The sequence below is a fragment of the Rhinoraja longicauda genome, chromosome 5 (assembly GCF_053455715.1).
Source record: "Rhinoraja longicauda isolate Sanriku21f chromosome 5, sRhiLon1.1, whole genome shotgun sequence".
Classification (NCBI taxonomy): domain Eukaryota; kingdom Metazoa; phylum Chordata; class Chondrichthyes; order Rajiformes; family Arhynchobatidae; genus Rhinoraja; species Rhinoraja longicauda.
In genome coordinates this window covers 11342444-11370119 of record NC_135957.1, presented here as the reverse complement: position 1 = coordinate 11370119, position 27676 = coordinate 11342444, and the positions used below count along the sequence as shown (strand labels likewise).

Here is a 27676-nt window from a genome sequence, read left to right as displayed (position 1 = left end):
CAGATGGCATGGGCAAAACAAATCTGCATCTGGTATACAAGGCACAACAATAGAACTGTCAATTCAACATTTCAAGTCAACTCTTCAATAATACAAGTTAATGCCAAAACACCGCTGCAAACTAACGTCAATTCAGCAGCCATATTGGTTTTGTTATATTGTATTGCACAAGCAAACTTCTCTGGTTGTACAAATATATTTTTACATGTATAAACACACACAAACACATAGAATAAGATAATCACTCATGCAAACAGGTTTCTTTTCCACACTCATTTTATGGCTGATTTTGAAAGAATCTTTTGTAGAACACTTCTACCAACTAAAGTATAATCCTGGCTGAGGTTAATTTGCAAGATTCAGTGCGTAATTCCATTCTGTTGCAAGGAGCCTTCCTTCTCAACTTATTCAAGTAAATATATTTTATTATTCCACACCTTGATTCAACCAATTCATTGATCGATATTTTATTTACCAGTAAATCAATCAATGGATTGGTTGAATGGCGGTAGAATACATAAATGACACGATTTCCACATTTCCTTATTTCTATAATTGTCTCCAACGTGTGTTATGAGAAGAAACAAGGAACTGCAGAAGATAAAGGCAAAATAATTCATGTGTTGAGACAAGAATAATGCATTCGTTGAGTCACACACAGAACATTTACCAACTTTTCAACCTGCAAATGAAAAGAAATGCAGTTTTTAAATGCTAAAGAAAAAAAAAATCCAATTCTGATTTTCTTTGACTGTTCTAATCCTTGGTGTCAAATGGAGAAAACAGAGAGAGACTGGTCGTTCTTTCACGAAATGGATCAAACAATTGATATTGTGTAATGTTGATGGTTTTTGTTCTCTTGCTCACACTAATATGCTATTCTGTGCTTGCTAAACCTTTAGATAGAGGCTACCTGCCTCAACCATCACAATCCTCATCTTGAGGATGGCGAAGTGGCGCAGGATGTGTTTAGTCAACCTTCGACTTAGAATTGAAACAGATGTGACAGCAATTTAAACAGATTTTCCTCCATCACAGTAGTTCAATTAAGGTTTCTGCGAAAAGATTCAGATGTTTCACTTATTTACTGGCTTCAAGCAAATGAATGGTTTCAGAGGTATTACTGTAATTAGGCAAAAATGACATCCAGTTCTGGGTTCCCTTTCCAAATGTTACTTACATACGAACTATGAGTGCAAGAGATTTATATGTTTCCAGGTAATTGTACTTTCACTAACTCTCACGTTTTATTGAGTGAGTGCGTGGACTTGAAGTTGCTGCAAAGTTGTGCCGCCACAGCATCCATTCTCAGCATGTCAGTCCATTTATCCGACAGCTCAAACTAGCACCCTGCTGATTTCTCAACGACACTTCTTTCTTTCAGGCAATACTTCACAATGTTATGCACTCGTCTTTCTACCCAGCTCCTTTCAACTCTCAAGAATTGATCCAGTCTTGCACCATCTATTCACAGACTGACCCCAGGTAACAAGCAGGTTCTATTTTTACAAACGTCCATAATCCAGATTTTGCCCCAAAAATCCCATGATATGGCAACCATACCTCCACCATATTGTACAGAACAGCATCAAAGACACATCACAGAATGATACGAAAGAACAATTGCTACAAGTGGAGAGAGATCCAATTAGCTCTGCTGCTTATCGGAACGAAAACACGTACGTACATCGAACCTTTGCATTTAACGACTGTGTGGGAGGTTGATCACATGTACAGGTGTCCATAAATTGGCCGCTTATAGCCCAGGGGCAAACTAGATAATTTGATTTGAGGTGTGATTTTAATTCTCATCCAAAATAATCTACCTTGCAATTAGTTGTTCCTGCTTGGATGCTAGAAATCAGAACTCACTGCAGCATAATCTGCTCCTCTGGTGGCATCATTAAAGGAAATTTTACATTGAATCCTGGTCTATTTCTGAATATGTCATTGTCTTTTTTTTTGCCCCCCAAGACTTTGCTCAACGGCACATCTTTGGAATGACCACAATAGATGATTGTTCTCAGCTCCCTCATGCCTGATGCACTCCGACGAGATGTGTTTGGCAGGCGTGCTTTACTTCAGACTTGTCATTTTCCAGGCAGTGCATCACCATTGGTAATCAAGAGGCAAGGATCAAGAGGCTTAAGAATTCCCTGGACAGATATAACAGCTAGTAAAGCTTAATTACAATCTAAAACCAAGGGCTGGGCTGCTTCTGCTCTTGGCTTCTGTGCTGCAAATGGCTGTATCATTGCTCCAGCTTGCCAAGTGATTATATAATCTCATTAATTTAATAATAAATGTGATACATGAAGAAACAATTGTGGTGATTAGTATTGGTTTTAGCCCTTGCCAATCCGTAATTCTCCTTTCTGCTTCCTGCGAGTTTATTTCTCTCTGGAGATTTCCGATGCAACTTGCCTGAGGAAGAGGTTTGAAAGATGGAAATGATTCTGCCGTACCTCTGCCGTTATCCGTGCCTGCTGTGCAACAGAGCAGGCAACTTGGTCGTCATCAATGCATCTGGATTGACAGGTTCCCATTGGGAGGTAGACTTCGCATGGCACTGCTGTGGGGATTGCAGCCCTTAAATATTTCCCTGCACCCTTCACATCTCTCTGGCCCAGTTGCACGATATCAGGCAGATGCAAGGACCCTGTGCTGAATGCCACTCACACATGGGATTTCAGAAACCCATGTTTGGAGCTCCATCAAATACTATTTTCAACCTGAATATATCATGGTGTTTGTGCAAAAAAGAACCTGGAAACGCTCAGACAACAGCATGGAGATAGTAGAAGTCTTGGATGGGTGGTAGAAGTTACAGCCCCATTTTTTTATACCATAGAACATTGAGACACAGGTGCAGAATTAAGACTTCTCCACCATTCGATCATGGCTGATCTATGTTTCCCTCTCAACGCCAGTCTCCTGCCTTCTCACCGTAACCTTTGATGCCTTTATTAATTGAGAACCGATCAATCTCTGCTTCAGAAATACCCAATGACTTGGCCTCCACAGCCATCTGTGGCAATCAATTCAGTGGATTCACCACCTTCAGGCTAAAGAAATTCGTCCTCATCTCCATTCCAAAGGTGCTTCCTTTGATTCTGAGGCTGTGCCCTCTGGTCTTGGACTCTCCCACTCGTGCAAACATCCTCTCCACATCCACTCTATCCAGGCCTTTCACTACTCAGTAAGTTTCAATGAGATGCCCCCCTCCCCTCATCCTTCTAAACTCCAGCGAGCATAGGCCCGGAATCATCAAACGCTCACCATACATTAACAACGTCATCCTCGGGATCATCCTCCTAAATCTCCTGTGGACCTTCTCCAACGCCAGCACGTCCGTCCTTCAGATATGGAGGATTTATTGTGTGTTTGAGTTTGATCCTGTCCCGACCCCTGTATCAGGACATTCACATGTTCGCACTCAAGAGACCCGCTACCGTTCTGCTATTTTCCTTTTACGGGCAGTGTGTATATTTCCTCTTTAAGATGGTCCAAGACTCTTGAGCACAACCAGGCTCTGAAGTGCAGTGAGGGGGAAAACAGTAAGGCTTACATTGTACTCATCAAAGACTTTGAACAGTTAACCACAAACCTGAAGCCCCAAACAGTCGGAGTTCACAGGTTTCCTCAGGCAGTACTCGAATGAAAATTAGACACACTTTCTTTCAATAACCCAGAAGCACTGAAAACAACTGTAGTCACCTCCACACGAAAGGAGATAAACCAACTGAGGATCTTTTGGGGTAAATGCCTCGTCTGCACATCTCAACATCGCATTAGCTAAAGTTGCACAGCTCTGTGAGGGGGGGGGTGGGGTCTGTCGTCTGTTGATTTCTCAGCTTTGCACAGGTCTGATGTCTGCCAAAAATATGAGTGATTTTTGCAACTGCGGCTCTGGAAGACGAAGATCTCGCATCATGTGAGTGCACAACAGTGAACCATCACAGTAAGCCTATTACCTTCGTAAACTGCCTTGAATCCTTGCGCGCTGACTGCGAAGTCCGTGGTGAACCAAAGTGTGAGGATTGAGCCCGAGCTGACAATCGGCGATGGAAGTTGAAAGCCAGTCACCCTGAGGAAACAAGCACCAGGGAAAAAGAAAGTGAGAAACAATAACAGTCCACGGACGAATAAAGACCATCAGGCAAAGTGCACCTCTGTGCCTTCCTTTTCATGCTATGTTTCATGTTATCATCACACCAAAGATCAGCTAGACCAAACGACAGATATGCAGAGCTTGAAGCCCCACAGGTATCATCTTTCCAGATGCCAACATGTTTACAAAGGAGGATGCTTGGGGGACTCCAGAACCAGGGGCCACAGTTTAAGAATAAGGGGTAGGCCATTTAGAACTGAGATGAGGAAAAACTTTTTCAGTCAGAGAGTTGTGAATCTGTGGAATTCTCCGCCTCAGAAGGCAGTGGAGGCCAATTCTCTGAATGCATTCAAGAGATAGAACTCTTAAGGATAGCGGATTCAGGGGGTATGGGGAGAAGGCAGGAACGGGGTACTGATTGAGAATGATCAGCCATGATCACATTGAATGGTGGTGCTGGCTCGAAGGGCCGAATGGCCTCCTCCTGCACCTATTGTCTATTGTCTATTGACTTGAGGGCCTGAGACATAGGGAGAGGTTGGGCAGGAGAGGACCGACTACAAACCCACTGACTACCGACATCTACTACAAACCCACTGACTCCCACAGCTATCCTGACTACACTTCTTCCAACCCTGTTTCCTGTAAAGACTCTATCCCCTACTCCCAATTCCGTCTACGCCGCATCTGCACCCAGGATGAGGTGTTCCATACTAGGGCATCGGAGATGTCCTCATTCTTTAGGAAATGGGGGTTTCCCTCTTCCATTATAGACAAGGCTCTCACTAGGGTCTCCCCAATATCCCGCAGCTCTGCTTTTGCTCCCCCTCCCCCCATTCGTAACAAGAATAGAGTCCCCCTTGTCCTCACCTTCCACCCCATCAGCCAGCGTATCCAACAAATTATCCTCCAGCATTTCCGTCACCTCCAACGGGATCCCACTACTGGTCATATATTCCCATCTCCACCCCTGTCTGCTTTTCGCAGAGACCATTCCCTCCAAAACTCCCTGGTCCACTCGTCCCTTGCCACCCAAACCACCCCCTCCCCAGGTACTTTCCCCTGCAACCATAGGAGATGCAACACCTGTCCCTTTACCTTCCCCCTCGACTCCATCCAAGGACCCAAACAGTCTTTCCAGGTGAGGCAGAGGTTCACCTGCACCTCCTCCAACCTTATCTATTGTATCCGCTGTTCCAGATGTCAACTTCTCTACATTGGCGAAACCAAGGGGAGAACATACAAGCTCAGCACCAGTAGTCAGGATTAAACCTGGGTTTCTGGCACTGTAAGGCAGTAATTCTACCGCTGTGCCATCATTCCGCCCCAACTCCTTGGATTGCAGGAGGATGAGGGGTGATCTTATAGAGGTGTTAAAGATCATGAGAAGGAGTTTTTTACCCAGAGTAGGGGACTCAAGAACCTGAAAACATAGCTTTAAAGTGAGTGGGGAAAGATTTAATAGGAACCGGAGGGGATTCTTTTTATATGCAAAGGTTTGAAACGAGCTGTCAAAGGAAAATGTTGACGCAGGTACTAACTATCATGACATTAAAAAACATTTAGACAGGTACATGGATAGGATGGGTTTAGAGGGATATGGGCCAAATGTAGATCGTTGAGACTAGTATAGATAGGGCAAGTTAGGCCGAATGGCCTGTTTCCATGCCGTATGACTCGAAAATAGACATCAATATTGAAAGTTTAGCAATTGTTGGTTTGAATAAACAAATCTGAAGTTCCACATTGCCTTTCACAACATCCTTACAAAGTTGTCGTCAATCAAGTACTAAGACGCATTTAGTGTTGCAGACTTCAGAGATAAAAAAGACAATGCACACTTGGCAAGAAGTCACAAACTCCAAGAAGTGAAAGACTAGAATGATTTTTGTCAATTGTGTTCCTTGAGAGATAAATATTTTTGGCAATGCTCAAAAAATCTGACATTGGAAAATTGCCTGAGAATTTGTGGTCCAAGATAGAGCAGACAGGCCACAGTTTAACATCTATCTGCTCACTAAGTTGGTCTTCAAAAAACTTACAGTTGATCAAGTCAATTGGCCAGTTTGCTACTCCCATGTAGAAAGATTTTTGCTTAAATTCTGCTGACCAAGTGCTAATGTGACTGAACCGATCAATACCAGTTTGAAACATCACAGTTTTTGATCAAAGCATCCAGAGGCTCGGTTAGGAGGTTTAGGTTTATTTTTTTAATGTACTCCAAAAACTCCATACATTCAGCACGAGGTACAGCAAACAGCTTGGTTTTGTGTGCTATCCAATCGAATCAGATAATACTGTACCTTCTAGCTCCAGTGACCCGGGTTTGATCTAGACTACGGGTGCCATGGATTCTATGACTTTACCTGTAGCATGGGAACAGGACTTTTGGCCCACCTTGTCTGGACTGACCATGTTGGCACACTGGGCTAGACCCAATCCCATTTGCTTGCATTTGGCCCATCGCCCTTAAAGCTCTTCCCATCCATTAATCCATTTCTATTGATTTGAGATTTAGACCCAAAACCTAGGGGAACATCAAATCAATGGAATTAAAAACTATGTGAAATGTAAAAGCAATCAGAGACAGTGGTGCAGCGGTAGAGTTGGGTTAAATCCTAACTACGGGTGCTGTCTGTACGGAGTTTGTACGTTCTCCCCGTGACCTGCGTGGGTTTTCTCCGAGATTTTTGGTTTCCTCCCACACTCCAAAGACGTACAGGTTTGTAGGTTAATTGGCTGCAGTGAAATTGTAAATTGTCCCTGTTGTGTGCAGGATGGTATAAGTGTGCGTGGATCGCAGGTCGATATGGACTCAGTGGGCCGAAGGACCTGTTTCCGCACTGTATCTCTAAACCAAACGACATAAATCCAATCAAGCCAAACTCAAGTGCAATACATAGAGCAAAGGGGAAATGTACAGAATGTTGAATATTGTTCTCAGCGTGAAAGTGCAGCAGTTCCAGAGACAAAGTCCGATATATGCAATGGGGTAGAGGTGAATTGGACAGTATCCTGGTTTATGGAAGGGCCTCTCCCCAGAGCTCAGGTCCTCGAGTCCTGGCAACATCATCGTAAATCTTCTCTGCACCCTTTCCGGCTTCACAACATCGTTCCTATAATAGGGTGACCAAAACTGAATACAATACTCTCAATGTGGCCTCGCCAATGTCTTGCACAACTGCAACATGACCCCATAACTTCTCTACTCAATACTCTGACTGATGAAGGCCAATATGCCAAAAGCCTTCTTGACCACTCTATCTATTTGTGTTCCCGAGTGTGGTAGTGCGCACGATCAAGCTTCTGTATCTTCTGCCTGAAGGGAATGGGGAGAAGGAGCAATGGCCAGGGTGTGAAAGGTCTTTGTTTATGATGGCTCCTGTCATAAAGCTTCATGAAGTGTGGATGGAGTTACTGCTGGGGAGTCTGGTCTGCGTGATGGACTGGCCTATGTCCACAACTGCCTGCAATATCTTGCAGTCATGGACAGAGCTGTTCTGAAACCAGGCTGTAATACAACCCTGCACTATGCTTCCTTTGGCACATCCGTAAAAGTTTGTAAGAGTGAATGGAGACATGTCAAATTTCTTCGGTCTCCTGAGGAAATGGAGGCGTTGGTGTGCCTTCTTGACTGTCGCCTCAACGCGGTTGGTCCACCAAAGATTGTTGGTGATATGAATGCCAAAGGAACTTGAAGCTCTCAACCATTTCCACTCCGGCACCATTGATGCTGACTGGGGCATGTAGTCCATCACGCGCTGCCCGAAGTCGAAAAGTAGCTGCTTTGTCCTGCTGACATTGAAGGAGACTGACTGCGTGTCAAACAGAGGAGATTCAGCTGCAATCCATCAATGTCACGTTTGGCTAATTCCTAGTCGGCATCTTGGAAGAGGGAACTATACACTGAATTTTGCTTTTGCATCATGAAACCTGCTCAATTTATTTCTGCAAGTCCATGTTTAGGATTTTGTGGCATGGAGAATGGGAGACAAGTGATTCAAAGTACTGAATAATCTAGATGTTGTAAACAATAATATAAAGATGATATGTCATATTCTTAACTGTGCAAGTAGTAAGTGTTAACCAATATTCTCCATCTCCAGACTGACACCTGACCAGCCATCCCCCATCCCGACCAGTAACTGAACAGGTCTATTTGCAAAAGAAGCTGCTGAAAGAACTCAATGCTTGAAAGAGCATTGAAAAGTCAAACGGATGGTCAACAGACTCAATCTGCACTCAGCACACTCTCATTTCACTCCTGAAAACTGGTACATCCAAGTTATATGTACATATCTACACACACACACACACACACACACACACACACACACACACGTACATTATGTGCACGTACACGTACAGTTATGACACCAGATCAATAATGAATACACTGGTACACACACACGAAGACAAATTCGCCTGATGGACTTCACTGGCACAAAGCAGCAGTGATTCTGTTTCACGAGCTAAGTTATGGGTTAACTCTTGGGTCTCCTGCTGCAGTTCTCAGGCAACTTGCAGTTGTTCAATGCTGGTCTCAAATAAATGCCATCTCAGTCCCATCATTATGTGAGGAGTCATGCCCACAATGTGGCGTCAGTCATGACGCCAATATAATAACAAGTACACTAGTATGATGAACTGACCTGATGGGCTTTATTTCCAGAGACAAACAAAATAGTCAAGAATCATCCCCACAGCTTCCTCTCTCCCTTCCATTTTATCAGGATGCATCACAGCATGGTTTGGGAACAGCTCCATCCAAAACCGCAATAAATTGTTGAGAATTGTGGACGAAGACGATTACCATCTCACAAACCAACCTCCCTTCCATTGACTCCATCTACACACGACACTGCCTCGGCAAGGCCACCAGCATAATCAAGGGCCAGTCCCTCTTCTCCCCTATCCCATGAGGCAAGAGTTAGGGAAGTGTGGACATGCAGACTTCAGATTCAGGGACTGTTTCTTCCCAGCTGTTATCAGGCAAATGAACATCCCATCACCATCTAGAGAGTGGTCCTCAGCTTCTACCTACCACATTGGAGACCCTCAAACTATCTTCACTCTGATTTTACTGGACTTTATCTTGTACAAAATGACACAATGTTATTCCCTTTATTGTGTATCTGTACACAGCAGATGATTCGATCGTGATCATGTGTTGTCTTTCCACTGAGTCGTTTGCTCACAACAAAAGCTTTTCACTGTACCTCGGTACATGTGACAATAAACTAAACTGAATGAGCCAAAGGGTGGTGAATCTGTGGGATTCATTGCCACAGACGGTTGTGGAGGCCAAGTCAAGGGGATTTGTAATAGGTTCATGATTAGCAAGTGTGAGAGGGGTTATGGGGAGAAGGCAGGAGAATAGGGTTGAGAGGGGAAAAATAGCCATGACTGAATGGCAGAGTAGACTCAATGGCTAATTCTGCTCCGATGTCTTATGGATCCTACATCAAGACTTAGTCTTGGACCAAGAGCACAGACAAACATGTTCTTCCAGCAGTTTATCTTTTGGCACCAGATTAACAGCAAAGGCAGTTTCTTATGTCTGCAGAAATCAGCTCTTATGTACGCAGAGATTTTTATTAAATTCAGAAGACAGCAAAAGATGCGGGTGACAAACAGAAGAAAGATGATTATCCTTGAAGCTCAAAGAAATGAACCGTGCATTTTCTTCATGAGGACACAATACTGGCTGAAACTTTGCGGCAGGTATCCGACACAATACTGTGGACAGTGAGGTCCACAAAACCACCCAGCAGCAATTTCATCTAGGAGAAGTAATTTTCTTTTCAAACCAATTCACACTCAGTTTTATTTTTATATTATCATGGTCCCAGCAAGCCGAACGCAGCAGAAGATCATATGTTCATAAGTGATAGGAGCAGAATTAAGCCATTTGGCCCATCAAGTCCACTCCGCCATTCAATCATGGCTGATCTACCTTTCCCTCCTGCCTCTCCCCATAACAGCTGACACCCATACTAATCAAGCATCTATCTATCTCTGCTTTAAGGTCCCGGTGAGCCACGACCATAACCTGACAGTAGACCCGGCTGCGGAACCAGGAGAGGGAAGCCGCCGAGCCCAGCCCAGCCCAGCCGAGACCCTGTTCGCTCTCGGAGACCGGGAACCGATGAGGAGTTGGAGTGAGGAAATTCAGAGTGTCTCTGAGGATCCTTCATTGCTTCTACTCTGGGGCTGTAGAGAGCATCCTGTCCAGCAACATTCCAGTCTGGTTTGGGAACAGCTCTGCCCAGGACAGGATGGCCCTGCAGAGAGTAGTGCGTTCGGCAGAACGCACCATGGGAACTACACTCGACCCCCTGCAGGACCTATACATCAGGAGGTGCAGATCCAGAGCAAGCAAGATCATGAGGGACCCCTGCCACCCCAGTATCGGACTGTTCCAGATGCTACGATCAGGCAAACGCCTCCGCTGTCACGCTGTGAAAACGGAGAGGATGAGACGGAGTTTCTTCCCACTGGCCATCAGGACTGTCAACTTTTATAACTCAAGAGACTAAATGTTTGTCTACACTCTAGTAACTTATTAACTTTATTTATATGCTGTAACTGTAATTCTTTTTTGTGCACAATCCGCAGGCATTGCCACTTTCATTTCACTGCACATCGTGCATGTGTATGTGACAAATAAACTTGACTTGACTTGAGTCAGCAACGACAGCGGATGCTGGACAAAGGAGCGGTAATAAGAACGGGGGGAGCGGGGTTCTTATCTTCCACGTCCTCAAAGTTGGTTGTGGGAGGCGCCACCAGGGCACGAAGGCTGAAGGTGGCTGGGCGAGGAGAGAGACAGTTTGCAGGACGATCCGGACGGAGGAGAAGGCTGCAACGGGCCCATTATAGCCAGCTGCAGTTGGGACTTTGCAAATGTCGCCAAAACCTGGCATATGCGCTCACCGGGCAATTTCTATACATTCAGCATGAGGGAGGAGCTGGCCAGAGTTGACTGGAAAGAGACCCTAGCAGGAAAGACGGTGGAACAACAATGGCAGGTATTTCTGGGAATAATACAGAAGGTGCAGGATCAGTTCATCCCAAAGAGGAGGAACGATTCTAAGGGGAGTCAGAGGCGACCGTGGCTGACAAGGGAAGTCAAGGACAGCATAAAAATAAAAGAGAATAAGTATAACATAGCAAAGATGAGCGGGAAGCCAGAGGATTAGGACTCTTTTAAAGAGCAACAGAAAATAATTAAAAAGGCAATAAGGGGAGAAAAGATGAGGTACGAAGGTAAGCTAGCCAAGAATATATAGGAGGATAGTAAAAGCTTCTTTAGGTATGTAAAGAGGAAAAAAAAGTAAAGACAAATATGGGTCTCTTGAAGAAAGTAGGTGAATTAATTATGGGGAGCAAGGAAATGGCAGACGAGTTGAATCTGTCTTCACTAAAGAAGACACAAACAATCTCCCAGATGTACTAGTGGACAGAGGTCCTTGGGTGATGGAGGAGCTGAAGGAAATTCACATTAAGCAGGAAATGGTGTTGGGTAAACTGATGGGACTGAAGGCTGATAAATCCCCAGGGCCTGATGGTCTGCATTCCAGGGTACTTAAAGAAGTGGCTCTAGAAATTGTGGACGCATTGGTGATCATTTTCCAATGTTCTATAGATTCAGGATCAGTTCCTGTGGATTGGAGGGTAGCGAATGTTATCCTACTTTTTAAGAAAGGAGGGAGAGAGAAAATAGGAAATTATAGACCAGTTAGCCTGACATCAGTGGTGTGAAAGATGCTGGAGTCGATTATAAAAGACGAAATTGCGGAGCATTTGGATAGTAGTAACAGGATCGTTCCGAGTCAGCATGGATTTACAAAGGGGAAACCATGCTTGACTAATCTTCTGGAATTTTTGAGGATGTAACTAGGAAAATGGGCAAGGGAGAGCCAATGGATGTAGTGTACCTGGACTTTCAGAAAGCCTTTGATAAGGTCCCCCATAGGAGATTAGTGGGCAAAATTAGAGCACATGTTATTGGGGATAGGGTACTGATATAGATAGAAAATTAGTTGGCAAACAGGAAACAAAGAGTAGGGATTAGCAGGTTCCTTTCAGAATGGCAGGCAGTGACTAGCGGGGCACTGCAAGGCTCGGTGCTGGGACCGCAGCTATTTACAATATATATTGATGACTTAGATGAAGGGATTAAAAGTAACATTAGCAAATTTACTGATGACACAAAGCTGGGTGGTAGTGCGAACTGGGAGGAGGATGCTATGAGGATGCAGGGTGACTTGGACAGCTTGTGTGAGTGGGCAGATGCATGGCAGATGCAGTTTAATGTGGATAAATGTGAGGTTATCCACTTTGGTGGTAAGAACAGGAAGGCAGATTATTATCTGAATGGTGTCAAGTTAGGAAATGGGGAAGTACAAAGAGATCTGGGTGTCCTTGTTCATCAGTCACTTAAAGTTAGCATGCAGGTACAGCAGGCAGTGAAGAAAGCTAATGGCATGTTGGCCTTCATGACAAGAGGAGTTGAGTAAAGGAGCAAAGAGTACTGTGTGCAGTTTTAATCTCCAAATTTGAGGAAAGACATTCTTGCTATTGAGGGAGTGCAGCGTAGGTTCACGCGGTTAATTCCCGGAAGGGTGGGACTGTCGTATGTTGAAAGATTGGAGCGACTGGGCTTGTGTACACTGGAATTTAGAAGGATGACGGGGGATCTTATTGAAACATATAAGATTATTAAGGGATTGGACACGCTAGAGGCAGGAAACATGTTCCCAATGTTTGGGGGAATGCAGAACCAGGGGCCACCGTTTAAGAATAAGGGGTAGGCCATTTAGAACGGAGCTGAGTAAAAACTTTTTCACTCAGAGCGTTGTAAATCTGTGGAACTCTCTGCCTCAGAAGGCAGTAGAGGCCAATTCTCTGGATGCTTTCAAGAGAGAGTTAGATAGAGCTCTTAATGATAGCGGAGTCAGGGGGTATGGGGAGAGGGCAGGAACGGGGTACTGATTGTGGATGATCAGCCATGATCACATTGAATGGCAGTGCTGGGTCGAAGGGCCGAATGGCCTACTCCTGCACCTATTGTCTATTGTCTATGGTCTATTGTTTATACTTAACCAGGGTTTGTACTTGCGTATGGCAATAATCTTATTGATCTGTGTGCAAAAAAAGAATCTCACTTTACCTTGGTACACATGATAATAAAGGAACCATTGACTGAGAGCACAAAATAATCAGCACATAAAAAATAAAAGTTTACGCCGTAATTGTTCCCGTGATGAAACAAGCTCCAAAATACTATAATGCTTTGAAATGCTTTTTCTTAAATTATGCTGAAGGAATATTTCAAAGGACACTGTGGCTATTAATGAGAGGTCAGGTCTGCTACCTGCGTCCATCAATCAAGCTGTTCCTATCCACTTAAAGACTCCAAGGCAATACATATTCTCAATCAATGGACTCCACCAGAGTGAATCGGCTTTCGTGTTGCTACCCAGCGGAAAATTATCCTTCCTCCAACTCTTTCTCAGTTGGAATGTCTGGTCAATTTCATTCATCATGAAAGAATTCGGTAACCTGCTCTACAGCTAAATATAGCGCACAGCACAATAGAAGTGACTTCTCTGTATTGAATGGCAGGAACCTTTGTCTGCATTACCTGCCAAACACCAAGAAAAATGCAAAATGCCAGCAAAATGCATCCTTTTCTATACATATATATATATATAATATATAATTCTCAGACAGAAATCCTAATGAGAGTTTGCTTTAATTTTAAGGGGTGTATTTAAATTCAAATATCACTGTACCTTAATTGGTGCATGTGACTATAAAAGATCTTTGAACCTTTTTGAACCTTTAAATCCACAGAAATTGTATTTATTAGTTTTGCTCATGGCTTTGAAGGGGAGAGGTGGGGAGCACAGTGGCGCAACGGTGGAGTTTCTGCCTTCACAGTGCCAGAGACCAGGGTTCGGTCCTGACTACGGGCGCTGTCTGTGTGGAGTTTGTATGCTTTCGCTGTGACCACCTGGGTTTTTCTCTGGGTGCTCCTGTTTCCAGCCACATTCCAAAGACGTGCAGGTTTGTAGGTTAATTGGCTTCAATAAAATTAAAAATTGTCCCTAGTATTTGGGATTGAACCAGTGTGCAGGTGATCGCTGGTCGGCACGGACTCAGTGGCACGAATGGCCTGTTTCCACGTTTTATCTCTAAGCTAAACTAAACTAAACCACAAAAACAAACCATGCATTAGGCTAAAAACCCATGTCATCCTTTTTTTAATATTATGAAAACTCTCTAAATTAATATAATCTGACTCTTCTCAGTATAGCACGGTTTAAGTAAAATATTTTCTTTGGTTGGTTCAACATATTTTTGCCTTTTACACTTTTACCATTAATTTATAATCTTATCGGAGGACGAAAGTTGAGGATGGTTATTTAAAATCGTAATGATTTGTGGAAGTTTTTTCTTGGATCAATTGGCTATTGATATACAATTAATGTCTTTGGACTTGAGAGGTACTGCGTGAAAATAGGCCGTTCGGCCCACAAAGTCCACACCGACCAGCAATCACCCCATACATTAGCACTATCCTACACATTGGGGACAATTTACTTTCACCCATATTCTTTCCTCTGGCTTCACAATTTATACTTCTTCTATCCTTATCTCACCTAGTTTTTTTAATCCCTGGCCTTTGTCGAACCATCTGCTAATCAACCCCTCCCCCCAACCCCCCCCCCCCCCCATCCTACCCTTCACCCATATCTAGCTGTGACTTGCCAGGCTTTGTCCTGCCTCCACCTCTCTTCCAGTCCTCTCCCCCCTTCATATCAATCACTCTGAAGAAGGGAACTGATCCGAACAGAGTGGGAAGGAACAGAAATGGTTCAGCTCTCTTTCAAATGGTCAATTTTTAAAAAAGTTTTCAAGAGAGAGTTAGATTTCGCTCTCAGGGCTAAGGGAATCAATGGGTATGCGGAAAAAGCCAGAAAGAGGTTCTGATTTTGGATGATCAGCCATGATCCCATTGAATGGCGGAGCTGGCTCAAAGGGCCGAATGGCCTACTCCTGCACTTATTTTCTATGTAAGTGCACCAGGGAGAGAAAGGACACGAGGGTGGTAAAGAAGGCTTTTGGTTAATCAGTCGAGGTATGGCAAGGGGAGGGGAGGGGGGGGGGGGGGGGGGGGGTAGGGGTGCAGCGGTAGAGTTGCTGCCTTACAGCGCCAGAGACCCAGGTTCGATCCTGACTACTGGTGCTGTCTGTATGGATTGTTCATTATCCACGTGATAGCCTGGGTTTTCTCCAGGTGCTCCAGTTTCCTCCCACATTCCAAAGACATAGAGGTTTGTAGGTTAATTGGCTTTGGTAAAATTTATAAATTGTCGCTAGAGTGTGTGTGTGTGTGTGTGTGTGTGTGTGGTATAGTGCAAGTGTTCAGTGCTGGTGGCCAGTGCGGACTCAGTGGACCAAAGAGCCAGTTTCTGTGTTGTATCTCTAATATAAACTAAACTACTGAGTATAGAAGTTGGGACGTTTTGTTACTGTTATACGAGACATTAATGTGGCCACATTTGGAGTGGTTTGGTTTAGTTTAGAAATACAGCGTGGAAACAGGCCCTTACAGCCCACCGGGTCCTCGCCGACCAGCGATCCCCGCACATTAACACTTTCCTACACCCACTAGGGACAATTTTTACATTTACCAAGCAGATTTACATATATACCTGTGCGTCTTTGGAGTGTGTTATATTTTTTAAGTTATTCACATTTTAAAATGTAAAAAGAGGGGAGGGGGAGCGGAGGATGGAGGGAGGGGGGAGTGGGGGAGAAAGGAGAGAGGAGGGGGGGTTGAGGAGAGAGGGGAGGTGGGGGAGGACAGGGTGTTGCACCAATGCAGGAGAGGTTTGGGCCCAATGGGTCCACTTGGTCTCGTAACATTTAAAAGACACTTGGACAGGAATATGAAAAGGCAAGGTTGAGGGGGATAGACAATAGACAATAGGTGCAGGAGGAGGCCATTCGGCCCTTCGAGCCAGCACCACCATTCAATGTGATCATGGCTGATCATTCTCAATCAGTACCCCGTTCCTGCCTTCTCCCCATACCCCCTGACTCCGCTATCCTTAAGAGCTCTATCTAGCTCTCTCTTGAATGCATTCGGAGAATTGGCCTCCACTGCCTTCTGAGGCAGAGAATTCCACAGATTCACAACTCTCTGACTGAAAAAGTTTTTCCTCATCTCCGTTCTAAATGGCCTACCCCTTATTCTTAAACTGTGGCCCCTTGTTCTGGACTCCCCCAACATTGGGAACATGTTTCCTGCCTCTAACGTGTCCAACCCCTTAATAATCTTATACGTTTCGATAAGGTCCCCTCTCATCCTTCTAAATTCCAGTGTATACCAGCCTAGTCTTTCAACATATGACAGTCCCGCCATTCCGGGAATTAACCTAGTAAACCTACACTGCACGCCTTCATTAACAAGATATGGGCAAATGGGTCTAGATTAGATGGAGCATCTTGGTCGACGTGTACGGGTTGGGATGAAAGGCCTATTTCCGTGCTGAATGACTGCATGACTACATGGCTGCAACTTTACATTGCAGGGCAGTACATGTGATATCAGATTCATCGCGCTAATTTTGTTACAGAGGTACAGATGTTATTCTCTTTATCCTTTGCCTGTACACTGTGGACGGCTTAATTGTAACCATTTATAGTCTTTCCGCTGATTGGATAGCATGCGACAAAATGTTTTTCACTGTACCCCCGTACACATGACGACAATAAACTAAACTGAGTGATTGGGTGGATAATTCAACATGACTGACCTGACTCAGGTGAACTGCAACAGAATTACCCACTTATTATCTCTCACGAGGCAGCACTTCAATGGAACTGCAACCTCTTACAGGTTTTATCTGCATAAATATTTCTATTTCCACTCTCAAAGCACATGAGATAGTTTATTTGTATCTGCAAAATCTTTGATGTACGCCCAAACAGTCGTTCGGAATGAAGATGCTGGAATCTAGAGCAAAACAGTACTGTAATACACTGTAAATATACTGCACGCTGCGTGGCTCGATTGTAATCATGTATTGTTTTTCTGCTAAATGGATAGCGTGGAACAAATACATTTTCACTGTACCTCGGTATACGTGACAATAAACTAAACAAAACATTAAGGTGCTGGGGAAACTCAGCAGGTCAGGCAGCACCTGTGGTAGGAATAGACAGACCATGTTTCAGGTCAGGATCCTACTTCAGTCTTCACTCAGTAGGTCAGGCAGCACCAGTGGTGGGAACAGACAGACCATATTTCAGGTCAGGATCCTACTTCAGTCTTCACTCAACAGATCAGGCAACATTTGTGGAGGGAATAGACAAAGGACGACATATCGGGTTGAGACCTTGCTTCAGTCTGAAGGAGGGTCTCAACGCGAATTGTCGTATGTCCATTCTCTCTACATATGCTGCCTGATCCGCTGAGTTCCTCCGGCACTTGTGTGTTCTGCAGTGTTTTCAAATCATTGTTATTCAGATCCCCCAAAGGGATTACACAGAGAACAGAGGGATCTTGTAGAAGATCAGCAATAAGCTACTGAATAGGATTGAACTGGGGACCTTGGGCAAAGTTTAATTCCTACTGAAACTGAATAAATAGACACATATATTGGTTATTTTTTCCTGTATTCCACAGGGAGATTACTAATCCTGCAATGAATCCAAGTCCACAGTACATCTTGCTCTTGTGCACTGACCTGTTTGCAACATTAAAACAACCTTTGTGGCAGTTTACAGTTAAACCACGAGTCGTGAGAAAGGTCATGCTGGCTATATAATGACAGAGACAGTTTCAGATGCTGGTCAAAGGCCAGTGTAGAGAAACATAGAAACAAAGAAAAATAGGTGCAGGAGTAGACCATTCGGCCCATCGAGCCAGCATCACCATTCAATATGATCATGGCTGATCATCTAAAATCAGTACCCCTTTCCTGCTTTTTCCCCATACCCCTTGATTCCTTTAGCCCTGAGAGCTAAATCAAACTCTCTCCTGAAAACATCCAGTGAATTGGCCCCCACTGCCTTCTGTGGCAGAGAATTCCATAGATTCACAACTCTCTGGGTCCTAAATGGCCTACCCTTTGTTGGTAAACTGTGGCCCCTGGTTCTGTGATGCATCTAAGAGTAGCAGTGAGGTGAGTTGCAAATTCAGCGAGAGGATGAAACCATCGTGTACAGGTCCACGACCGATTTTCCAGCACCCTTGGTTCCAGAGAGTTGCCTTATTATCCATTTTGCCGGACCAACAGAGGTCACGTACTAATGACACGGCACAAAGTCGGCCTCAGAAGTCGGCTACAGGAACAGATCTGGCGGCTCCAGCCCAGGTGGCAGTTCCAGGGCCACGGGTGCAGGGCCAAATTGGACCCGCCGATAAGCCGCAGAAGTCCCGATGAGGTCGAGATTGGCCGCTTCACCCAGCCTTGGTGCCCCTTTCTGGGGGAGGGGTGATCTTCCCGGGCAGGGGGAGATTTCAAGTGCGCTCTCGTAATTTTGTCCGGATTAAAGGAGGCGCCATTTGCCACCATTTGCCCGAAAATCGGTGGTGGACCTGTACCAAACATGTCACATCACAGTGTAAATTATAAGTGCCCAAGATTTCAAACAGTGAATTACTTTGAGGTGTAGTTGCTGCTATTGTATGGGCTACCCATTGGCCTATTTAATATGTCACAAGATCCCAGAAGTAGCAATAAACTGGAGGGGTGTTTCTCATGACCTCAACCTGGAGACTAATGGGGCTTCTGGCAGCATAAAACATCCACATAAACAATCAAGAGAAAACAGAGGGCCTCCTATTTAATTACTCTGATGTTGCCTGATCATTTAGCTGTTGCACTGTGCACGCCTCTGTCCGGCAAACATCCTCCATTAATCCAGTGGTAATACAACTAATGGAGGTCAAATGATTTACTTTCATGCAACTGTGCATGAATTGTTGCAAAGCTATTTCACAGACACTCTGACGTGGCATGGCTGTGAAAAAAATCCTGGTTCTGAATCGTGGGGTAAGGAAGAAAGAGGTGCACAGAGGAATTAGCCACAAAAAAACAAATAAATCTTTGAGAACCAGAGGGCATATGACGAGTGAATTTTAAAGGATTATTGCAATAGAGGTGCAGTATTATGGGAAATAAATTCTAATTAATACGTCTTGCATATGCATTTGTAGTAACTTGCCTATTAACATATTTACATGTTTACATTAAATATATATTAAATATTATATAATATTTATAATAAAGTTAAAATATTATATTATATTATTCCCCCTGTGCATATTGTCGTGTGTACCGACATATTTTTTGTTGCATGTTATCCCATTAGCAGAAAGACGATATATGATTACAATCAAGCCATCACAGTGTACAGAAAGAGGATAAAAGGAAAAACGCTTGGTGCCAGATATAGTCCAGCAAAGTAAATGCAATGAAAGATAGTCTGAGGTAGAAGGCAGATCAGGACCGCTCTCCTGGGAAGAAACTGTAGGTGTGCGTTTTCACTTTCGGTACCTCCCGCCTTATGGGAGAAGAGGGAGTGACCGGGGTGAGACTGGTCCTTGATTATGCTGCTGGCCTTGCCGAGGTAGTGTGAAGTGCAGATGGAGTCAATGGAAGGGAGGATGGTTTGCATGCTGGCCTGGACTTCGTCCACAATTCCATCCAATTTCTTGCAGTCTTGGACAGAGTTGTTCCCAAACCGTGCTGTGATGCATCTCAATAAAATGTTGGTGAGAGTTGTTTCTTAGCTTCAGCCAACAACCAGATCCAAGTTTAATTACCAATTCAGTTACCAATCCTGTTATCATTGGTGCTTTCCTGAATGTTGACATATTTCATGAGAAATGGAACCAAGTAAAATTGGGGACAAGAAAATTGTCTTGGTCCTCCCTATAACCTCCACCCTCTATGCTGGTTGTATGAGGACAACAAAATACAGAATGCTACCTGCCGTATAATTCCTCCATAACCCTAATGGATAGTACAAGAGGAGAAAAAATAAAAACCAATATATTTAAACCTAGTTAAGCCAGAAAACTCATATCAACAGGAGATAGTAGATAACCTGATAACATGGTTAAACTTATTTTTAAAAGTTAGGGTGGCACAGTGGCTCAGTGGTAGAATTGCAGCCTTACAGCGCCAGAGACCCCGCTTCAATCCTGACTACGGGAGCTGTCTGTACCTTCTCCCTGGGACTATGTGGGAATTCTCCATGTGCTCCAGTTTCCTCCCAAACTCCAAAGATGTGTGGGTTTGTAGGCTAATTGGCTGCTGCAAATTGCTCCTCGTGTGTATGGTGCGAAAATGGGATAACATCGAACTAGAGTACGAGTGATTGCTGGTCGGGCTCGGTGGGCCGAAGGGCCTGTTCGCCTGCTGTATCTAAACTAAACTAAACTATGTTTTTGCACGCAAGGTTTTGCGCATGAGATACCTTGAATGAGATGCTCCCTGTCAAGACTCTGCAACACTCTCATCAGCAGCTGTGGGATGGAGGGGATTGGGGTGGTTCAGTCAACACCCCCTTTCACAAACATGGCACCTGCACATTCACTCTATCGAGTCATGGATCCAGCTGCAACTTCACTATTTTGCTGGGCGTAAGTTCTAGAATTTCCCACCTAATGGGTGTAACAAATCTCACAAGTTTATAAATTCATCTGAAGCAGAATTAGGCCATTTGGCCCATCAAGTCTACTCCTCCATTAAACCATGGCTGATCTATCTTTTCCTCTCTACCCCATTCTGCTACCTTCGCCGCATAACCCCTGATGAGGGAGGGAGGAGGGGGGGGGGGGGGGGGTGGCACAAAGTCTCTTCGATTCTTCCCATACCAATCATTCAGCTGCCCAGCATTTAAAGGGCATTTGATCTCATTTCTTAAACCAAGAGGTTTCAGAGAAAGGAACGGTTTAGCATGATCTACTGATGGTGAAATTCAACCACCAGCCTACTTCTTAGCTTAGATAAAGAGTTAAGTACTCAAGCAAGTTCATCAGTTATCGTCCAGAGACTTTTGCTTCAGTACAAAAACTGCTTCACTTCATCATTCGAAGGCAGACAAGAAGCTGCCTGTCTAATTATGTTATCCAGTTTATTTGGACAAATTACAAGACAGCTTTGACGCAAAGCTGTGGGAAAATATATAGCCCTCTCGTGTCGTTGCTCACCTGAAGGAAAGAATTAAACAGCGGCTGACAGTGATAGAGTGACCTAATCAGGGAAACTTAATTGAATAAAAGACCAGCATAATGAACATAATATCTTTGTGCATGCTACCATACATGATATGCTCCACATTTTCCAGCATTCAAATGTTTTCTTTCACTTGGCAAGCAAAGCCTTGTGCTGGAGCAACTCAGTGGCTCAGGCAGCATCTCTGGAGAAAAATGATGTGTGTCATTTCAGGTCAGAACCCTTCTTCAGACCCTTCATCAGTCTGGAAAAGGGTTCTGACCCGAAATGTCACCCATCCTTTTTCCTCCAGAGATGCTGCCTGACCCACTGAGTTACTCCAACACTTTGGGTCTACCTTTGGTATAAATCAGCGTCTGCTGTTCCTTTCTACACAAGCAAAAACTTACCTTTCCAAACAAAGAGGAGGCAGAAGGAACTCCAGATGCTGGTTTACAAAAATAAAGCACAAAGTGCTGGAGCGAATCAGCAGGTCAGGCAGCATCTCTGGAGGACATGGTGGCCTTTTGGGCTGAGACCCTTCTTCAGACTCTTTCTGAATAACATTTCTTCAGAACAATGTTACCCACTACACCAATTGATTTCACAACTGTGCACTCAACAATAGGCAACTATTTAGTAGATATACAAAGGGCGGCATGGTGGCGCAGCGGTAGAATTGCTGTTTTCACACTTCTGTACTTCACGCCTGATGGGAGAGAGGAGAAGAGTGTGCGACCGGAGTGAGACTAGTCCTTGATTATGTTGGTGGCCTTGGTGAGGCAATGTGATGTGGAGAAGGAGTCAATGTTCGTAACATTGCTGTTTAATGTTGTTTCAATTTAGTTTAGTTTAATTTAGTTTAGGTTAGTTTAGAAATGCAGCGTGGAAATAGGCATTCCAACACGCCAAGATCACACCGACCAGCGGCTACCTGTACACTAGGGGCAATGTACAGAAGCCAATTAACCTACAAAACCTGCACGTCTGTGGAATGTGGTAGGGAACCGAAACACCTTAGAAGCATAGAAACATAGAAAATAGGTGCAGGAGTAGGTCATTCGGCCCTTCGAGCCTGCACCGCCATTCAATATGATCATGGCTGATCACCCAACTCAGTATCCTGTACCTGCCTTCTCTCCATACTCCCTGATCTCTTTAGCCACAAGGGCCACATCTAACTCCCTCTTAAATATAGCCAATGAACTGGCCTCAACTACCTTCTGTGGCAAAGAATTCCACAGACTCACCACTCTCTGTGTGAAGAAATGTTTTCTCATCTCGGTCCTAAAAGACTTCCCCCTTATCCTTAAGCTGTGACCCCTGGTTCTGGACTTCCCCAACATCGGGAACAATCTTCCCGCATCTAGCCTCTCCAACCCCTTAAGAATTTTATATGTTTCAATAAGATCCCCCTCAGTCTTCTAAATTCCAGCGAGTATAAGCCTAGTCTATCCAGTCTTTTTTCATATGAAAGTCCTGCCATCCCAGGGATCAATCTGGTGAACCTTCTCTGTACTCCCTCTAAGGCTAGAATGTCTTTCCTCAGATTAGGAGATCAAAACTGTACACAATACTCCAGGTGCAGTCTCACCAAGGCCCTGTACAACTGCAGCAGAACCTCCCTGCTCCTATATCTTGGGAAAACCCACGCTGTCACAGGAAGAACGTACAAACTCCGTACATATGGCACCCGTAGTCAGGATCGAATCCAGGTCTCTTGCGCTATAAGGCAACAACTCTACCATTGTAACACTGGGCCACCCTGCTCAATTAACGCATTACAAGAGGTGATTCAACATAATACAGTCTGAAGATGAGTCTCGACCCGAAACGTCACCCATTCCTTCTCTCCCGAGATGCTGCCTGACCTGCTGAGTTACTCCAGCATTTTGTGAATAATGCTACATCTGTGCTTTTGCTTTCCCTGTGGGCACTTCAGACAATCAGATTGCATTCCAATGACTAGCTCTGTATCTGCAGGCATCAGAGCATTTATCAGAGTCACTCCTACCAAATAAAGAAGAGGGTGCGTTAAGCATTAATCTGCGGACATCATCCAAGAGTATGGGTAATTGGATTAGACGGCATGATGGATTTTTTCGCCTTTATTATTCCACATTGTTTTAGATGCTGCATAGCAAGTTATTGTTATGTTCTGTTTATAATATAACATTCAGTACCAACTCTTTAAGTTTTTGTTCCAAATCAATTGGTCAGCCTCATTGAATAAAAAAAAATTGACATTAATAAATCATGCAGCCAAGAAAGCCAAGAAACTATCACAAAGGAAATCAGGAAAGTTCCAGTCCTTGTTTGTATGAAAACAGAAAAAGTAACAAACAGGTTCAGAATATGGAAACAAGGGATTGCAGATGCTGGTTTACAAAAGAAGTCTGGAGTAACTCAGCACCTTTGGGTCGGGACCTCTCTTCAGATGTGTTTCGGGTTGAGACCCTCCTTCTGACTTACATTTCGGGCTGGGATGCTTCCTCAGAATTGTGTTTCGGGTCGGGAACCTTCATCAATCTCACGTTTCACATTTCAGGCTGACTGTAGAAAGGTCCCAACCCGAAAAAAACGAGTCTGAAGAAAGGTCCCAATTCAAAACATCACCTATCCATGTTCTGCAGACATGCTGCCTCAGTAGGTAAGGTAGCATCTCTGGAGAACATGGACAATGACATTTTGGGATGGGACGTTTCTTCGGACTCGAAACATCACCTATCCATTTTTTCAACAGATGCTCCCTGACCTGCTGAGTTGCTCCAGCACTTTGTATCACTTTTTCACAAACAGGCTCCCTCCTCCCAGTCTCAGCCTCTTTTCCATTAAATTGTTTGCAGCTTTTCCTAGTTGTTTTGAGTTATAGTTTCTGCGTAGAAATTTACCAATGGGTTATGATACAGAACATAATCTCCTCAACTGTAAAATTCGTAAATCATTGTGTCAACTTTCCATATAGCTGGGTCCTTCATTACTTTAAGTACTTACATCATTATGCTTATTTGTGCTTTCAAATTAGTGTTCAGCACAATAATTTTCAGATCAGTGCAATTTATCTCCCAACCTTGACAGGCTGACATCTGTACTGAACACTAAATCTCACAGTCACATAATGTTTTGTATACTCCCTCTGCTGGAGTGAACAATTACCATTAGCAGAATCTCCATTCACACATGACAATAGACAATAGACAATAGATGCAGGAGGAGGCCATTCGGCCCTTCGATCCAGCATTGCCATTTACCGTGATCATGGCTGATCATTCACAATCAGTACCCCGTTCCTGCCCTCTCCCCATACCCCCTGACTCCACTATCATTAAGAGCTCTATCTAGCTCTCTCTTGAAAACATCCAGAGAATTGGCCTCCACTGCCTTCTGAGGCAGATTTCCTCAGATTTACAACTCTCTGAATGAAAAAGTTTTTCCTCATCTCCGTTCTAAATGGCCTACCCCTTATTCTTAAAATGTGGCCCCTGGTTCGGGGCTCCCCCAACATCGGGAACATGTTTCCTGCCTCTAGCTTGTCCAATCCCTTAATAATCCCTACATAATAACATATGTTTCAATAAGATCCCCTCTCATCCTTCTAAATTCCAGTGTGTACAAGCCCAGTCGCTCCAGTCTTTCAACATACTACAGTCCCACCATTCCGGGAATTAACCTCGTGAACCTACGCTGCGCTCCCTCAATAGCAAGAATGTCCTTCCTCAAATTTGGAAACCAAAACTGCACACAGTACTCCAGGTGCGGTCTCACTAGGTCCCTGTACAACTGCAGAAGGACCTCTTTGCTCCTGCACTCAACTCCTCTTGTCATGAAAGCCAACATGCCTGGGGTGTCACAGTTGTGCAGTGGTAGAAGAGCTGCTGCCTCATAGCGCCAGGGACCTGGATTCGATCCTGACTACGGGTGCTGTCTGTACAGAGTTTGTACGTTCTTCCTGTGACTGCATGGTTTTTCTCCGGGTGCTCCAGTTTCCTCACACATTCCAAACACCTATAGGTTTGTCAGTGAAGTGTTTTTTTGTAAATTGTTCCTAGTGTGTAGGACAGAACTAGTGTCTTGGTAATTACTGGTTGGTAAAGTGCAATGAAAAACCTTTGTTGCTTGCTAACCAGTCAGCGGAACGACAATACATGATTACCATCGAGCCATTCACAGTGTACGGAGGGAATAACGTGCATATCACAAGGTAAAGCCAGTAAAGTCCAAGCAAAGATAGTCCAATGAGATAGATGGTAGTTCAGGACTGCTCTCTCGTTGGTGACAGGATGGTTCAGTTGCCTGATAACAGCTGGGAATAAACTAGGTTAATTCCCGGAATGGCGGGACTGTCGTATGTTGAAAGGCTGGAGCGATTGGGCTTGTCTACACTGGAATTTAGAAGGATGAGGGGGGATCTTATTGAAACGTATAAGATAATCAGGGGATTGGACACATTAGAGGCAGGAAACATGTTCCCAATGTTGGGGGAGTCCAGAACAAGGGGCCATAGTTTAAGAATAAGGGGTAGGCCATTTAGAACGGAGATAAGGAAGAACTTTTTCAGTCAGAGAGTGGTGAAGGTGTGGAATTCTCTGCCTCAGAAGGCAGTGGAGGACAGTTCGTTGGATGCTTTCAAGAGAGAGCTGGATAGAGCTCTTAAGGATAGCGGAGTGAGGGGGTATGGGGAGAAGGCAGGAACGGGGTACTGATTGAGAGTGATCAGCCATGATCGCATTGAATGGCGGTGCTGGCTCGAAGGGCTGAATGGCCTCCTCCTGCACCTATTGTCTATTGTCTATTGTCCCCGAATCTGGAGGTGTGTATTTTCACACTTGTACCTCTTGCCCGACGGGAGAGGGGAGAAGGAGTGGACTTCCCCCCCAACCCCATAAAGGATAGTGTGTTAAACAATTCTTCACTGCTTTCTAAACTCATTGTCAACAAATTCTGTGGCCTGTTCACGAACAGAATGAAAGTATAAAGCCGTTGGCCCAAAAACTGCTGCAAAAGGGCATCCAATGGCAACAATGTTGATTACATTTCTTACTCCACACAATATTTGCATTGACAAATTGCATGAATGGTGAAATTATAATTGAGCATCTACATCAATGTCACGTAGCCTTCTCCATGAACAATGTGCCTGGCGGATATCGATCTGCACACATAATGAAGACTCAGGGATGTGAAATAAACCAAGCAAGCAAAGAAGAAATCAAGTGAATTAAACACACAGACAGCAGTGCTGCCTGACCCGCTGAGTTACTCCAGAATTTTGTGTCTATCTTCAGGTGAATTAAAGTTGGATTGGTGACAAAGAGAAATAAAACGTTGAGGACAAAGATAAAGAGAGGGGAGGGAATCTTCTGGTGCAGCGGTAGAGTTGCTGTTTCACAGCGCCAGAGACCCGGGTTCGATCCTGACTGCGGTTGCTGTCTGCACAGAGTTTGTACGTTCTTCCTGTGTCTGCGTGGGTTTTATCTGGGTGCTCCGGCTTCCTCCCGCATCCCAAAGACGTGTGGGTTTGTAGGTTAATTAGCCCTCTGCAAAATTGTCCCCAGTGTGCAGGGAGTGGATGAGAAAGTGAGATAATGTGGTGTGAACGAGTGATTGATGATTGTTATGAACCCAGTTGGACGAAGCGCCTGTTTCCATGCTGTGTCCCTACACCAAACTGAAACAGGCAGAGAAGGTGGGCGCATTCATCCAATTGTGTTTATGTTTGAGAATGTCCAACATTATGTGTACAGTTTTGGTCTCCTAATCTGAGGAAAGACATTCTAGCCTTAGAGGGAGTACAGAGAAGGTTCACCAGATTGATCCCTGGGATGGCAGGACTTTCATATGAAGAAAGACTGGATAGACTAGGCTTATACTCGCTGGAATTTAGAAGACTGAGGGGGGATCTTATAGAAACATATAAAATTCTTAAGGGGTTGGAGAGGCTAGATGCGGGAATATTGTTCCCGATGTTGGGGAAGTCCAGAATCAGAGGTCACACTTAAGGATAAGGGGGAAGTCGAGATGAGAAAACATTTCTTCACACAGAGAGTGGTGAATCTGTGGAATTCTCTGCCACAGAAGGTAGTTGAGGCCTGTTCATTGGCTATATTTAAGAGTGAGTTGGATGTGGCCCTTGTGGCTAAAGGGATCAGGGGGTATGGAGAGAAGGCAGGTACGGGTTACTGAGCTGGATGATCAGCCATGATCATATTGAATGGCGGTGCAGGCTCGAAGGGCCGAATGGCCTACTCCTGCACCTATTTTCTATGTTTCTATGTTTCTATTAAAGGGCATAGCTAGCTATAAGGTGACAACAAGAAAG

The 27676-nt window shown here is 44.4% G+C and overlaps 1 protein-coding gene across 1 annotated transcript in view; it reads right to left on the bottom strand.

Annotated features, from left to right (window-relative positions):
• The window catches only part of LOC144593406 (CUB and sushi domain-containing protein 1-like), a 1892487-nt gene that overhangs the window by 1355648 nt on the left and 509163 nt on the right, over positions 1-27676 (bottom strand). Inside the window, exon 3 of the mRNA XM_078398909.1 lies at positions 3975-4087. Coding sequence (XP_078255035.1) covers positions 3975-4087 — 113 coding nt within the window. The remainder of the gene's footprint in view (positions 1-3974; positions 4088-27676) is intronic.